The sequence below is a fragment of the Trichomonas vaginalis genome, chromosome III, assembly GCF_026262505.1.
Source record: "Trichomonas vaginalis G3 chromosome III, whole genome shotgun sequence".
NCBI classification, from domain to species: domain Eukaryota; phylum Parabasalia; order Trichomonadida; family Trichomonadidae; genus Trichomonas; species Trichomonas vaginalis.
Window position 1 is genome coordinate 6,621,727 of NC_067205.1, and position 16,528 is coordinate 6,638,254.

The window sequence follows — 16,528 nt, forward strand, 5'->3', positions numbered from 1 at the left end:
AGAAGAACTTCATCTAAACTTTCACATGGCGTTTCTTGAAGTTCTCTGTCTAAGAAGTTCAAATATTTTGTAAAGACATAGAACTTTCCTTTGTCTACACGAACAAACAAAACAGGGTCTTTCATATCGTTCAAAAGTGTGTAAAGTCCTTTACATGAAATAAAGTCTATATTATTTTTCTTCAAACATCTTTCAAGAAGTTTTGACATTTTTACTTAGCAAACAAACTTTAATGAAATGTTGTGGTCGTCAAATATTTTTATGACGTCTGGGAAACTATATTTTAAGTTCAACGTTTCACCTCCTTTCATAACGTATATCTTGTCAATGACATTATATGAAACACCACAGCAAGCAATGTCGGGTTCTATTTCTTTGATGTTTATATCGTCTGCCTCTGTCAAAAGTTTCAATAGTTCTTTCAAAATTTCATGAGGTGCAATGACATATGAGTTCACTTTTACGGGGTTGTGTTCGACCAAGTTTAACATTATACCCAAAGCCTGACAAATCTTCTCCTGAGTTTTAAGTTTGTCTTTAAGTTGTTGGTAGTCGTTTCGAATATCTGCAACAGAACTTAAGTCTCTGCTAACTTCAGGATATGTTGGTTGTTCTTTTACAGGAACTATTGTTATACCATCTTCGTCTTCGTATGGTTTCCCCACTTCAACATCTCTTTCTTTGACATTGACAACAACACTTTGACTGTTTGTTTGAGTTGGTGAATTTAACTTCACGTCTGCCACCGCCATTAAACCTTTTGAAACACTTACGCTTCTATTTTTCGGAAATGACATTTTACTTAGAATAAAAAGATGGACGTATTTGAGTATCTCTTCGAATTGAAGCAAAACAAAGTTTACACACACAAACAATACAAGTTCATTGACAGAGTAGTTCTTTACACAAACAATGGAAAATGTTATAGAATAGCAGTCTTTGCTGAACCAAAATATTTTCATAAAGCAAAGAAAGTTGGTATAACCGAGATGGTGAAAGTTCTTGAAGCAGACAAAAATATAACAACAAAACTGACCGATATTTCTAAAGGTAAGTTTATAATACAATATTATATCAAAACTGGCGTACTGTCAATATTTGACGGAGAGAAGTCAGTTCAAAGAACAACTTACTGACCTGCTGCCAAAATCTGCTCGATGGAAGCTGTCGTTATACCAATCTGAGGAGCCCCAGCAGGTTTCATCGAACGAATTTTCAAAAGAGCATCTTCCGTGAAAAGTGCTATTGGTTTTGTAAACTTCTTTGCTTTCAATTCATCTGGACCGTCTCTGTCACCAGTATATTGTATTTGAACTGTACCAACAGTTGAAATACCACCATAAAGTCTTCTGAGTCAGCAAATGGAATGCCAAGCCAAAAGTTTGAACGGTCTCCATTTGTATATTGAGTTTTTTGACCTCCTGCATGAGTCCATACTTTCACATATGGCATAATAGAACTTTGCATTTCAGGGTTAATGGTTGTTGTGAAGTTGTTGTTAAAGTTCATAGCATCTAATGTCAAGTTGTATGACCTCATATCCTCAACTGTAGAATATTCTTCTCTTGGATAATATTTGCCATCTATGTTTATATGATATTTAATACCAGGGTTGTAGAAACAAGAATAGTCATTTATAGTTCGTCTGAACAGTACAAACATAGTATCTGCATGTTTCATTGCAGTTGTTAAGGCAATATCTGTTCTTGCACCTGGGTCAGCACTTTGGTTTCCAACTTCACCTGCAAAGTCTTTGACAGATATTTGGTGTATAGGGAACATAAGTGGAACTGCAATATATTTGGCAGCTAAAGCATTTGAAATATCTGGGTCCAACATATAGACTGCAAGTCTGCTTTCTATTCTCTTGCATTCAAACTTTTCGCATGTGAACTTAACTGGGTCCCAAGCAGTTCCAGCAGCATTGAAATAATAGTTTACTTCAGTGTTGAGGTTTGAGAAACCAAAGTCTAAGTCAACTTTGTCTTTGCAAAAGTCGGCGAATGACGTTTGATTTGCTCCCTTTACGTCTGTAAGAGTGAATGGGTCTTGTGTTGGTGCAATGACTAAGTTATTTTTGCTTGGAGTAAGTTCGATAGAAATTTTTCCTGCCCAGTTTGGCAAGTATCTTAAAAACCTGAAGATGAGGAAAGATGACAAAGGAACTCTAAGTTTCAATTTTACTTTGGTTACTGCTGCTGCAGTTTGTCCAGAAAGGTCAACATAAACTCCTGGAACGTTAGGGTCAAGTCTTCTTATTTTCTCAATAGTTGCATACTGGTCTGTTTGTTCTCTAGCTTGTGGTTGTACTGAGTTTCTCAAAGCGAACCATTCATAGTTTGCCCATGTTACTGTTTGAACTAAGTCAGAGTTAGAATATATCTTATATCCCATGAAAACTTCTGGAGCATATTGGTATCCGACATAGAAAATTCCATTGCAACCTTTCTTGTCAGACAACTTGGCAGAAGGTTTTATTTCAATGTCTTGTTCCACGTATAAGAAAGAGTTGTCAATAGAAATAATATGAAACCTGTCGCAAGCAATATCTACTGTTGTTGAAGAACCTTCTCCAAACTCACCTACGTTTCCATAAGAAACAGCAGTTGTATATTCGTAAGTTCCAGGAACTATTTCTGACCTTCTAATGGCATTGTCGCATTCGTTATACCATTCGGAAACATTTCCATTCATGGCATCCAAAACTGTTGGCGTTATATTCTGAGCGGCGTACATTTCATATGGGTAAAAATATAGAATAGTTGGGTTTATATGTCATAATAGAACCCACGTGGACCAAGCTTTACTTTCTTCCTGACTGAGTTTTTTAACTCTTCTTTTTCCTTCATTGCCACTACTTTCACTAGATGAAGTTACTTCTTCACTACTTTCACTTTGTTCTACTCTTCTTCTTTGGTGTCGCTTTGGTAACTTGCCCTCTGCTTCAAGTTGTTGCATCTTTGCCTCATGTTCATCTAGTATGTTGCAAATTTTCCATGCCCTTTTTGCCTTTGGGCTCTGGTCGCCCATCTCAGGTAACCTATATCCTAGAAAGAGTTTGTCATAGTTTGTATTTGAGTCGTCGCGTATTGTTTGCATGACTCTTTCCTGAGTTTCCGGTTCAAGCTCTTCAAACAGTGCCTGTCCATATGGAATATGCTCGTTTCCAAATATATGTTTTTGTAGCCATTCTGGTTTTCTTTCCATGTTACCAACAATATCTTTTGTGAATGGGAAAGCTTTTACCCAATCTTTCAGTCTTGCGTCGTTTATTTCTGTAGTTGGTTTTATTTTGTCAAGGAACATGTTTTTCAATACTAACATTTCATTTGGTACTGTCCATTTGAGTTTTCTTAAATATTCATCCCTTCTCGGTTCATCGTATGCAAAGTAAGTTTTTATGACATTTTGCAAACTTTCATTTGCAAGGTCATGTACAATAGGTTCTCTTCCTTCGCTCTCCCTAACTTTCTTTCTAAACTCTTCACCAAATATACCATCTCTATGGTTCTGTGTAGTTCTTTGAGATAAATGTTCTAGAACGTCAGGTGTTATATTTCCATCAGCCATGTTCATTTCATACTGGTCCAAAATATCTGCATGTTTCATATCTTTCAATGGCATTAAAGCCGCGCTTAAAATACCAGCTATATCTCGTTCACCATTCAATTCCATTGCGTCTACAACTTCTTGGAATTGTGGTTGTAAGTTTATGAACCACCTATCCGGATTAGCTTTATGACCCCATCTCATTGTAGTTCCATCGTCTGCAGAAACAAAAGTAGGTTTGTTTCCATCTTGGTTAGGTTCTGAATGAACTTTAAACAATGTTTCATTTCTATATGTTTTCTTGAAATTTAACCTTTTATTTTCACCGAGTTCATCCGAAGATTGAACGTTAAATGCTCGTAAGTAAAAAGGGTTGTTGTATTTGTGTACATTTTCTTTCAGTACTTCCATTCTATGCTGAATATTTTCATCTGGTGTTGGAGTCTTTTGTATGTCGGCAAACATTTTTCGATATTCTTCTACTATGTCAGCCGAATTTTTTTTAGACTCTTGGAAATATTCCATATTCTCCGCATACTCTTGTTGAGGGTCAAGATTTTTCGGCTGTTCCAAATCTTCATCTAGTTCTGTGAAGTTAGTTTCCAAAGGAAGGACTTGTTCGTTTCCTTCAGGCTCTTCTAGCTGTTGTTGCTGAACTATTTCTTCCATGTCTGGTTGTATCTGAACTTCTTCCTGTGGAGTTTCTTGTACCTCATCTGCTGGCATTTCATATATTCCGAGACCGTTTTCAACAATTTCCCTATCTACGTCATCCGCATTCATAAGCTTTTGTTCTTTCGTTCCGTCTCTATTTTTTACGCGTTTCATGACGAAAGTTGAATTGTCATTTAGCTCTGACATCAAATATCTCGGAGTAAATTCATCCATGTCATTTGGATGATATGCTATTAAATCATATCCCTTAGCGAGCTTGTATTTTCCAGGTTTGAGATTATATCCGTTTTGGTGCTGAGCCATAAAGCTAAATAGGTTCGGGTCAGTATTTCCATCCTTGAACTTTCCAATAGCTTCTTTATATCTGTCACTAAAGTCAACAGTATCTGGGAAACCACACTCTTCTTTAAGCATTTTTAAGAATTCTTGGTTTCCTTGTTCTCTACTTCTTTTATGTCCTTGCTCTGGTTGTGGAGGTGGTTGTTGTGCAGGGTTTTGAACTGTTGGTTGTTGTGCAGGGTTTTGAACTGTTGGTTGTTGTGTTGGTTTTGGTGCATGCCTGTGTCTATGTCCATGTGACGATGTAAATGTTTTAGGTAGTCCTGGTGCAGGTGCTTCTCTTGGAGGGTTTGGTGGTATATAAATTCCACCAGCTGGCACATATGTTCCATCTGCAGCGTAATGTCCTACCTGACTTTTCGTTCTTAAGAAAGCATTTACTAGGTCTGTTTTGGTCTGTTGTAACTCTTTTTCTTGACTTTTCACAACAGTTGCTCTAACGGCGTCATAGGCACTTTGAACTGCCTGTCTCGTTGCTGCATCTGTTATTTTCGTCATATTTTGTGCTACTTCTTTTAACTCTTTGTCGAAACCTTCAGACTTCAGTTTCTTTCCAGATGAGAAGTCGTTCACTTGTTTCACCTTACTATGAAGAGCTTCGAAAGCGTTCTTAAAGTCAGCATTTGTTAAAGCTTCATTTGAACTGTCTTCATCCGCTTGTATTTTTGTCCTTATTGACCCTATGAGTTGGGCTGCTTTAGCGTTGGCTTGGGCATCTAACCAGTCATTGTTAGCTTTTATATATTCTGCGCTTTTCATTGCCTTTTGCATAGCCGCGTCGTTATTTTTACTTTCTTGTGCTAAGTTTTCATACTGTACGGTTTGGTTTTGCAACTGTAAAAGTTTTTCTGCCTTTACATTTGCTTCAACTTCTTTTTTATACTCATCGCTATCCATATATGTCTTCAGGGCTTTTTGTTTTATCTCTTCATCTTTCAGTACTTTATATCGAGTAGTATGGTTTTTCAAATTTATAACATCTTGTTCCATTTTTGCTACTTCTGCTGCTTTTTCTGACACTTTTTTCGCATATTCCTCTGTACTTAGTTCTTTCAGTTGTTCTTCTTTCTTCTTTTTCTCTACGTTTAACTCATTGAGTTTCTTTGTGTGTCTGTCATATTCTAGTTTCTTTTCGTTTTCACTTATTTGCTTCTGTATGTCTATGTTTGACTTTTTGACATCTGATATTTGATTTTTGAGTGAACTCAAATTCATTTGACTTTGAGGGTTATAGGCTGTTCCGTCTGCAGCTCCACCATAGCCTGCCATTTTCGCTAAAAGTGCCGCTCTTAAACCTCCACTCTGTGCACCAACAACTCGGTTTAAAAGCATAGGATTGCTTGACATTTGTTGCAACATAGTGGGGTCATTCAGCATTTGTTGTTGCAACTGTTGTTGTGGTGTTAGTCTTACTATTGGATGTTTCAATGCTCTCTTCCTCTTACGTATATTCTTACGTAGCTTACGTGGCATTTTAAGTGAAGTTAAAAAGCGGCTTTTGTACTAAACATCTTCGGGGCTAGAGGGCACGAAGTGCCTGGAAGCCCCAATACCTTTTTTTTTTTTTTTTTTTTTTTTTTTGTATATCTTCCCATGAGTATAAATTTTTTCAATTTTTAATAAATTCATGCCGAATAAACTTTTGGTCACAGCGAATTGTTTCACATTATGATAGGATCACAATAAAATCTCCCTTTCTTGGTATCAATCAAATTTCCATCAGGGAATATTTCGGTTTAGTTTTAATTAAGTAAATAGACAACAATTTGAATTTGAATCTTGAGGAGACAAAATGATTAGTCTACAAGACAACTTAATTCGTATTGTTTAATACTATGATTGCCAAACAATAAAAAAATTAACCCAAAACAATCAAAATTAGGATGTCAAAATAGTAAAATCAGAAAGGTAATTTTATCCTGATTAAAATTATACAGAAAAGATTGGGTTAAGTTGAAAATCACATGCGACTCATCAACTTAGAATAAAATGAGACAATTATTGATGATATTTGATACTATTCCTTTCTGATTAGCATCATTATATTGCTTTTTAAAATTACGACTTTTCAAAAATTTTAGTTGATGAGCCTTAAATCCATCTCATTTACGCATTATAATGCCTTAATGAAGATATTTAAAGGACATCATGATACATTTAAGGCAATATTTCAGTCTAAGTATGAAGACGAAAAAGAAATTAACAGAGTTTATGAATTGATAGAAAACAACTTGATTAAAACAAAAATGCTTCGGCCTTTTGATGTGATTGATCTATTCGATATTCTATTTTTATATAAGAACAAATATATCCGATCTTATTTTACTATATTCAAGAAAATTTACGATGAATATCAATCAGCTGAAGATAAATTACCTCCAATATTTTGTTTCTTTCTTGAAAAAGAATATGGAATAAAAAGAGAATGTTCTAAACCAAGAGCATACCAAATTTTACAAAAATTAAATTCAAAAATGGAAGCTTTCTCAGATAATCAAGTAATTAAGGCAATCAAGAATGATGACGTTAAATTATTTGAGAATTTAATTAGCAAAGAAGGCTTTGATCTTAACGAGATATTTAAAAATACGCCAATCATAGCAGTAGACTTAAATTATATAGAAATTTGTTGTTATTATGGTTCTATGCAATGTTTCATGTTGTTGAGATCTAAATTCAACTGCAAAATTACAGAAAAATGTCTTAATTATGCATTTCTCAATAACAATATCAAGATGATTAATGAATGCTTGTTGGATCAAAAACCAGGCAAAGATTTGATGAAATATGCAATTTTTTCATATAACATTGATTTGGTGATGTTTCTTATTAATAAATACAAAATGCAAATCGATCCAAATGATTGTATATCGGCTCATAACATTGAAGCATTCATTGTACAGTTGGAACAGACAGGAGATTTTGACAAATATTTTCAATTCACATACAGATTTAATTTTCTTGACCTTGTGAAATATTTTTGTCCATTTGTCAAAGATATCGATGCAAGAGATGAAAATGGGTTATCTCCAATTATGCATGCAATAGTATATAACAAGTATGAACTTGCCGAACTCCTTGTATCTAATGGATCTAATGTAAATGGACCATTTGCAGAAGATAGCTATATTCTGCAAATGACAGTTGCCTTGGGCAGATTCAAATTTGCAGAGCTCCTTGTTTTGAATGGAGCAAATGTAAACGCAGTTGATAAAAATGGACAATATGTTGTTCATTATGCAGCACAAGCAAATAACAAAGATATATACAAATTGCTTGTTTCCCATGGAGCGGATCTTAATGTTAAAGATCAAAATGGAAGAACAGCATATGATCTTGCAATGGGCTTGGGCCATAAGGATTTAGGAAAGTATCTCATATCATTAGGTTTTAAGAAGGAAGAAGAAGAGGATAGATATCATAGAGCCGCAAAGGATATGAATGGAAAAAATCCACTTCATGTTGCTGTTGTTAAACATGATTATAAAACTGTAGAACTTTTGCTAAAATCAGGTGATATAGATATAAATGAACGTGATAGCTATGGATTGACTGCAATGTTCTATGCTCTTGCACTCGGCGATATGGATATTTTTAAATTACTAATACGCTATGGAGCTGATGTTAATATGAAATACTGGTATTAAGTTATTTTCTTCTTTTTCTTTTCAACATAGAATGGAAAATAAAATTATTTAGATATATTAAAATCATTACTTTTTATTATCTCAATAATTTGAGAATGTTTGATTGTCTTCTGGAAAAGTGACACGATTATCATTGTTGTCTAAAATAAGAGATTTTACATGCCCGTTTTGGTACCTAAATAAAGGAGAACATCAATGCTATCTATCTATATAGAGTGCAAACACGTATGATATATATGGAATGACTCTTTATCTGGCTAAAAAATCTATAATTCGAAAATTCGCATTGTCGTCTAAAACCGCCAGACGACAATGATAATACCCAAAAAATTTTAATAATTTCAAAATTTTTGAGAAATTAGATATTTTTATCAGGAGAGTTATTGTTGATATGCATACTTGTCATATCTCATGTTTACAATTTGAAACGAGAAAATTGATCTTACATGAAAATGATCTGAACGAGCGAAAATTGATCAGAATTATTGAGAGAGAGAAAGCAGAATTCTGAATATTTTCAAAGGTGGGCTCACAAAATTACCTTCAGATTTTTCGCGAGGCCACCTATAAAAAAAGAGTTTTAATAATTCTTGTTAGGAATGATACATTTTTCCCATCATATTGAATAATTTCAATATTCAAAAAATGTATGAACATTGTTTATTTAATCAAAAAGTTCCTTTTATATATTTTAATATTTTCTTATTTTGAACTCCAAAAAAGTCAGATCATGACATTTTGACCAAACAATTTTGAATTGTTCTCAATTTTCATATACGAACCTCCGAAGTTTATTCTCATGTTTGGACTATTATTCACCCTTGCATGCTCTCGTAGAATACGCCACCATCAAAGACTGAAAATTGTCTAAGTCTTCTTCATTTTATAGAAATAAACAAAAATCAAGTATGTTAAACAACTTGTTGGACATGGAGCAAATATGAATGCAAAAGATGAAAATGGTTCATATGTACTTCATATTCGAATAACTCATTTCATATGGTGCAAACATATATAAATTGAGAACTAGTATTATATCATATAATTATATGTTTAAATAATGAGAAATATTTAAATATTTTGTCATACTAATATCCCCAGAATTAGATTTTCCACCATGCAATTTTAAGAGAGCCACAATTTTGCTTGCTTCTTGGGAGGAATCAAGATAATATTGGTAATCCATTTTAGCGTTGCGGAGTCTAAGGTATTTTTCATAATGTATTTTTTCACGTCCATCAGCTAAATCAAGAGGAGTATAACCATCTTTAGTTAAAGAATTGATTTCAGCACCATGAGAAATTAATGTTTCAACAATTCCTCTAGTCGACATAAATGATGCCATATGAAGAGGTGTATATCCATCTTCATTCTTTAAATTGACATTTGCCCCATTTGAAAGTAGAAGTTCAATCAAATCAATGACTTCACTTTCATTAACAAAATCTGGTCCAAATGATTTAACTGATATTCCTCTAACAGTAGAGAAAATTGCAAAATGAATGACAGAATATCCTCCAGAATTCAGCATGTTGAGGTCTGCACCGTGTGAAATTAGACATTTTACAGCTTTGATATTATTTTTAGCGCATGCGTGATGAAGAATTGTTAATTGACTCCCATTATCTCTGTAGTTGACATTTGACCCATGTGAAGCAAGTAACTCCAACATTGCAGAATTGTCTTTGGAAATGGTAATATTAAGTTCAGATCCATTTAAGGCAGAACAATCAAATCCATTTGAAAGCAAAGTTGATGCAATTTCTGTTTGATTTAATATAGCTGCAAAATGAAGCGCTGTGATGCCAAATAATTTAAAATTAATATCTGCACCACTCTTAATCAAATATTCGCAAAGAGATGGAATATGAAAACATTAAGATTTAAAAAGGCCAAAAGATAGGTCGTATAAAGTAGCATAATCTAAAAATAATATATATGCATAAAGATTAAGATAAGTAGTACATGGATAGGAAGAAATTTGTAATTCGTATTCAGTATTTAATTTTTCAACATTATCGAAATTATGAGATGCAATTGCAGCTTCCATTGTATCATCATCAGGCTTTTTTTCTTTCAAACATTCTTTAATGATGTGCTGATTATTCCCTCTAAATGAAGCATCTAGACATTTTTTAGTGATTTTTACATTAAATTCTTTTCTTATTAACTTGAAACAATTAATTGCTCCTCTTAAACAACATTTTTCAAGGATTTTTGTGAGATCAAACCTCTTACTTTTCAAGTGATACAATAATTCTTCTTCATTATCATTCATTATTGCATATTCAGGCGTATTTATTTTGATATCATCATATTTTGAAAAAAGTGAGATATTAATATTGTCAGCAAAATATTCTTCTAAGATTCTCTTCATTAACTCTATGTATCCATGACGATAATGTAAACTCTCATTGCAAACTTGTCCTATCAAATCAATCATCTCTTTTGGTGTAAAATAACCTGTGTCAATCAAGTTGCTCTTGATTTCTTCGTATAATCCGGCTGTTGAATTTATTTCATCTGAATCCAATTTATAAATTGCATCAATGTATCCCTTGTATTCATTCAAAAGCGTTTTAGATGACCTAATTGCTTGGCTCATTTTCATTAATTGAAAAAATAAGAGAGTTAGCATTATTTTGATTTAATTACGCTAATTGTCAAAAAACATTAAAAATCCAATAGTTTACAAATCAGAACGATCACGAAAGAAATATTCAGTAAAAGTTATCTTTTTAACACATATTTCATGTTGTAAAAAGTTAATTATTGCAATAAGGTTATTTTTGAAATTGTACAGAAATTATTTTGCTAAATTTTCGAGCGAAATATTGATTGCAATAGAATCTCAATTTGCAGAATGATGATAATTTTATTAGGAAGGAATAAAGAAAGAAGGCATTCTACTAGAGGTGACCCATAGAATAGGCCTAGAGGGCTTATATTAAGAAAATATTACTACCATACGAATCTGATGCATATAGTATTCAATTTAGAAAAATTTTGCGTGAATAAAACTCCAATTATTACAATTTGTTTTGTACTCATATAAAATTAGCTCATCTAATAAGAAGCAATTTGAAAAATGGTTATAATAAGAATATACCAGATGGATTTATCCTTAATATATTATATTTTTGAATAAAATCTGAGAAATTTTAAAAATTAAGTTTTTAACTACACAATGAATATTGTAAAATGTTTACATGTCATCTATCTAAACATAATTCATAATTATTCAACAATAATCCTTGATTTTCCTGGATATACAAGCCAAATTCCGAGATCTTCCGGTGAAAGTTCTCCTTTCTCATCGTCATCTTTATGAGTCGGGCTAAAGTGAGGTAAAATCGATGAAATTTGGCCGGGTGCCAAATCACTTTCTCCAGTAATGAAATCGTAGCCTTCTGATGCTTGTTGGCTTGTGTAATGCGAATAGGACTCATTATCCTTCAACACATCTGTAGAATATGTTGCAACAGCTGAAGAATTCAACAATTTTATGGATGATTGCCTTGAGCCAGCTTCTGATTGAGTTCTTTCATGTAATGATGCACCGGGATTAACAAGGAGACTGTTTTGAGAGTCAACTTGTGCAATTGAGGATAATTCCATGATTTGTGAAGAATAATTTTTGGATTGAAGCTGGCTAGACAAAGAATAGTGAGATTCGGTCTCGCTGAAATTATTTCCAGCAGAACGCTTCTCTCTCTTTAAGTCATTTTCAGTAATAAAGAAACCATCTGGAATTTCGAGTAAATCCTTGGATCCTATATCGCTCTTTCTTACTACAGCATATGTCTTCTTTAGAGTGATCATTGGTGCCTCGGATTCTGTTGTATAAGCAGAATAATTGGTAATATTTGAAGGTTCATTAATTATGCTTTGCGTATTGAATTGGGAGTTGTTATCTGTTATGTAGGATGATGCTTCTGTATTTTTCCTGCTACGAACAACAGAAGACCTTGAACTGTTTTTAATTTTCGGTTTTGTAATTTCTTCAAGCGAAACAAGCTCGCTATCTTCACTCTGTAATAGAGCAGCTGATTTTCTATTCTGTTTTGGACTCTTTGGCGACGGACTGTACAAAGATTGATTTTCTTTTGATTTCAGTTTTGATGGAGAGTAAATCCTTGATTTTGAAGTTAAGCACTCAACGGATGTATGGAAATAGATCTTTGGAGGTGATTGCGTTGACTTATCCGTTAAAGATGGTGTTGATTTTTGGCTAGAATGAGAAGTATTGTGCTTTTGAGCTCTGTTCTGTGGGGTTATTGGTGATTGTGACATGTTTGGAGCTTCAGCAATTGTTTTTGGTGTATCAACCTGTTTATTTCTGGAAGAAGATCTAGTTTTTGAAGCTTTTGATGATCCAGAAATAACACTAGGTACAGGAGACTTTGAATCTATCTCTGAATTGTTTCTAGGAGAACGTAATTGCTGAAAACGTTTCGACTTCATTTTTTACTGAACTTTTTTTTTCTTGCAGCAATAGAAAAGATGTAAGGTGAAAATTGTTTCACGAAAATCAAAAAATAAAACTCTATATAAGCAATTGAATTCTATTTCACAAGATATCAGCATAAAATTGCATAATTGATTTACAATTAATGTTACCGAAGAGCAAACATGTTAAGTTCGTAATGACATATACGGATACTATTGCATGCATTGCGCTTATTTCCTATCAATTGATCAAATATTTCATGACAATGATTTACACTTAATTTCGTTCTGATTCATATATTGATTGTTCTAAATATATTTATACAATAAATATATTTTAAAAAAATAAGCTTCTAGGGGAATGGAATATCATCTTTACTTATTAACGTAAAATAAATTGTTTAAACTAAGAACAAATTATTTTATTTTAAAAGTACTTCTGGTAGTCATGACTATAATAAGGAACATAGCATATCGCATGTTCATGCATGGAAGCACGTTTGACACATGTTTACAATTTAATTCCGAAGAATATGCAAAAGCATGAACAAATTTATTTGATTCACAATTTTTATCATCAACAGCATATATTTTCAAATAATGTATTCCATTATTAGTTTGTTGGAATATAGTTCTTGTTATATGAAATTCATTCCATTGGTCATTCACTACGGGATATGTTTGATGATGATATACATTAGTGTTATCAATAGACGTGTAAATCGCAACATTTCCATTAAAATCTAAGTCTCTATAATGTCCAATTATAGAGAAATCATCTCTTTCTTGTAAAATATAAGACAAATTATTGGAAACATTAATATCAGGAGATCTATTTGTAACAATGGTAAAAGGAAAACTATAAATATTAGAACTGATGTTATATTCATCTATCGCGTAAATTGACAATCTATTAGAATGTCCAGGAGTATAACCAAAAGGAATTTCTACATTAATAAATGTAGAATTGATTTTGTTATTACATATAACAGTTTTGTTTGTATAATTAAAATAATTGTCTCCTATATATATCGTTGCAAAAGTGTCATCAAAAATGTCAAAATACAAAGTTATCTTTTCTCCTCTAATATATTTATCTTTTGGTTCTGATTTCAGGGTCAGTTTTGGTTCTTTGTTGACTAATATAGTGAAGGATGTTTCTGATTTGGTGCCGGATTTAGAGGTGATTGTGTAACTAATTGTGTAATAACCGGATTTTTTGGGGAGGAGGAAATTATCTGTAAATCTGTGTTCTCTTCCTTTGTCATCAAATGAATGGATTTCTGCGGATTCATTGGAGGAAAACGTTCTGTTTAATGTGCCTTTTTCTCCTGTTCCTAGGGAATTGACACTGAATTCCATCGAAAATGATGTTTCTGGATAATAATATTCAGAGAGATTAGTGTGTGGATTGAGGAAATATCCGAGGATAGTGATTCTGGCAGCGCCATTTCCATTATTTCCTGTTCTTTGGGTTCCATCCATTTTAGTGATGGTTTCGTTTCCGCCGATAGTTTGAGCAATTATATCTCTGTACGATATAACACCCCCTATATATCCAGAACCTCCCCCTGCAATAACAGGATCGGAGCGAGTGGAGCCTTTAGTGAATCCACCAAAATAACCACCGCCACCTCCTCCTGAATATGCATTAACACATCTAATTCCTGTTTGTCCTTGTCCAAGTGCATTTCCAGTGGTTTGACTCGCTGCAGTTCCATAATTACCACTGCCATCTCTTGGTCGACCTGCTTCTAAGCCGCCACTGAATCCAGTATCCGAATAAGAATTCACAAGTCTTCCATTACCTCCAGCACCTCCTGCAACAATGATTCTGCTTTCAAAATTAGTATTTCCAACTCTTATATCAGAGGCACTTTCGCCTCCACCACCAGCATCATCATAATTAGAGCTAACATCAACTGTATCTTGCGGCGAATCTCCTCCGCCGTTAAACCCACCTCTTGCTGTGTAAGTTGATGGAGAATTTGGATCTTGGCCTCTTCCACCAACGTAAACATAAACTGTGGATTCGGAGTCCAGTTTCATGACCCCGACAGAGTATCCTCCCATTCCTTTCGCTGGGATAATAGTGGCTGAATTAGAGAAGCTTCCGCCACCTTGGGCACCCCAAACTTCGACTTTGTATATGCCTGCTGGGAGTTTTGTATAGTAGTAGGTGCAATCATAGGTAGAACTACATGGATAAGTGAATTCAGCAACAGTTCCGTTAAAATTAACATTGTTAGTTCCTGTTGATGGATTTCCTAACTGCCATTGGTCCATTGATTATTTTTTATTAATTCCTAGGTCAATTATACAAATGGGGCAACTTAATGTCGCCCCGAATTTTTTTTGACAACTTTTTTTTTCTCAGTAAAACTCAGAAATTTTTATCCTCTCAAATATTTGAAAAATTTCACAATTCAAATTAGTCATTCTCATTTCATTCTTTTTAAAATCAAATGAAATTTAGCTGAATCAAACCGTTTTTTATGTATATTTCAAGAATTATCAACCAAATGAAAACCAATACTAAAATTCAACCTCATTTTTCTTTGTAAACTTTTCAAATAAAAATGGTGTGAAAATTAAGATTTTTAATAAGATCATGATTCAACAATAAATGCTTATTTTATTTGTCTTCTCAATTAAAATCAAAATTGAGAATGTACTATTGAATTTTTGCATCCGCTATTTGTCTACATTTTAATTTTTTCAATTGTAAGATACAATCTAAATTTTATTTCCATATAAGATATATTAAATGAATCTCTTTTAGTCAAAGAACCATTTTGATTAACCACATTGAATTATTATTTTATTCAGTAATGGAATCCTCAGAGGTAATCGAGAGAATTCTTAACGAAAAAGGATACGAAATATGCAAATTCATTAACAAAGGGGGCTTTGGTACATGCTTCCTTGTTCATTCATTGAAATATAACACAGATTTTGTCTGCAAAGTTTCTCCACAAACAATTGATGGCAAAAGTAAGATCTTATCTCACAAAAGGGAGATAAATGCTTTAATTAATTTAAACCATCCAAACATAGTTCGTGTTTATGACCAGTTTATAAGTGATAACTACCAGTTCATTGTACTTGAATACTGCCAAAATGGATCATTGCAGAGCATATTGAAACAGAAAGAAAAGATACCCACTGAAAGTGTAATTAAATACACAAGGGATATAATTGAAGCATTATTTTATATGCATTCTAATGGTTTTGCACATTGCGATATCAAACCAGGTAATATACTCATTGATAACTATGATAGAGCAAAATTATGTGATTTTGGCTTATCAGAATTTTTTGACAGTGAATTGCGAACATCTGATCATTTCTGTGGCTCCATTAATTACATGGCACCAGAAGTAATCTATAACAAGACATTTGATCCCTTCAAAGCTGATATTTGGTCCCTTGGAATTACAATTTATTATTTACTTGCTGGAAGAACTCCATTTTTCGGATCCAATACAAGTTCTATTCTTGAAGAAATGAAAGGCGGAATCCAGCCAATAAAAAATGTAACAAAAAGATTGAACAGATTAATTCAAATGTGCTTGGTATTTGATGCAAGTAGCCGACCAACAATGGAAGAGCTTCGTAAATATGCTTCAAAATACCTTATTCAGATACAAAGTGAAAAAGTTTCGGGTCATTCGTTAATTCAGAGAGCTGCAAGGAGATGCATCATTGATGGCTCAAGGAGATTAACAAGAGTATCTAATAGTTTTGTTTGTTAAATACGGATATATTATGTGAGAATAAAATTTTATATTATATTCTTTAATTAATGATATATTAAGATTAACCACGCTATAAGACTTCAAAATATAGTGGACTTGCGTCATTTACGA

General features: G+C 33.2%; 9 protein-coding genes across 9 annotated transcripts, besides 1 other annotated feature; 2 read left to right on the forward strand and 7 right to left on the reverse strand.

Annotated features, from left to right (window-relative positions):
• Positions 1-3,810: part of a mobile genetic element that runs on past the window's edge.
• TVAGG3_0653870 (protein of unknown function, DUF4106 family) lies at positions 216-752 on the reverse strand (the record flags this gene model as incomplete). Its single annotated transcript, XM_051241739.1, has 1 exon — positions 216-752. One exon carries the CDS (start codon positions 750-752, stop codon positions 216-218), a length of 537 nt encoding a protein of 178 aa, XP_051088326.1.
• Positions 1,781-2,694, reverse strand: TVAGG3_0653880 (protein of unknown function, DUF4106 family; the record flags this gene model as incomplete). Its single annotated transcript, XM_051241740.1, has 1 exon — positions 1,781-2,694. A coding segment is annotated over one exon (914 nt), but the record flags the coding sequence as incomplete, so codon positions are not given.
• A 1,895-nt stretch (positions 3,811-5,705) lies between the features above and the next one.
• Positions 5,706-6,036, reverse strand: TVAGG3_0653890 (protein of unknown function, DUF4106 family; the record flags this gene model as incomplete). Its single annotated transcript, XM_051241741.1, has 1 exon — positions 5,706-6,036. A coding segment is annotated over one exon (331 nt), but the record flags the coding sequence as incomplete, so codon positions are not given.
• Positions 6,037-7,037: 1,001 nt separating this feature from the next.
• On the forward strand, positions 7,038-8,210 carry TVAGG3_0653900 (spectrin binding; the record flags this gene model as incomplete). Its single annotated transcript, XM_001314743.1, has 1 exon — positions 7,038-8,210. One exon carries the CDS (start codon positions 7,038-7,040, stop codon positions 8,208-8,210), a length of 1,173 nt encoding a protein of 390 aa, XP_001314777.1.
• Positions 8,211-9,255: 1,045 nt separating this feature from the next.
• TVAGG3_0653910 (spectrin binding) lies at positions 9,256-9,882 on the reverse strand (the record flags this gene model as incomplete). The annotated part of the gene is made up of 1 exon (XM_001314744.1): positions 9,256-9,882. One exon carries the CDS (start codon positions 9,880-9,882, stop codon positions 9,256-9,258), a length of 627 nt encoding a protein of 208 aa, XP_001314778.1.
• A 197-nt stretch (positions 9,883-10,079) lies between these two features.
• Positions 10,080-10,873, reverse strand: TVAGG3_0653920 (spectrin binding; the record flags this gene model as incomplete). Its single annotated transcript, XM_001314745.2, has 1 exon — positions 10,087-10,821. The coding sequence occupies one exon, from the start codon at positions 10,819-10,821 to the stop codon at positions 10,087-10,089; it is 735 nt and encodes a 244-aa protein (XP_001314779.1).
• A 533-nt stretch (positions 10,874-11,406) lies between these two features.
• Positions 11,407-12,686, reverse strand: TVAGG3_0653930 (uncharacterized protein; the record flags this gene model as incomplete). The annotated part of the gene is made up of 1 exon (XM_001314746.1): positions 11,448-12,674. One exon carries the CDS (start codon positions 12,672-12,674, stop codon positions 11,448-11,450), a length of 1,227 nt encoding a protein of 408 aa, XP_001314780.1.
• A 305-nt stretch (positions 12,687-12,991) lies between these two features.
• Positions 12,992-15,046, reverse strand: TVAGG3_0653940 (glycine-rich protein family; the record flags this gene model as incomplete). Its single annotated transcript, XM_001314747.2, has 1 exon — positions 13,077-14,945. The coding sequence occupies one exon, from the start codon at positions 14,943-14,945 to the stop codon at positions 13,077-13,079; it is 1,869 nt and encodes a 622-aa protein (XP_001314781.1).
• Positions 15,047-15,490: 444 nt separating this feature from the next.
• Positions 15,491-16,414, forward strand: TVAGG3_0653950 (regulation of centriole replication; the record flags this gene model as incomplete). The annotated part of the gene is made up of 1 exon (XM_001314748.1): positions 15,491-16,414. The coding sequence occupies one exon, from the start codon at positions 15,491-15,493 to the stop codon at positions 16,412-16,414; it is 924 nt and encodes a 307-aa protein (XP_001314782.1).
• Positions 16,415-16,528: the final 114 nt, after the last annotated feature.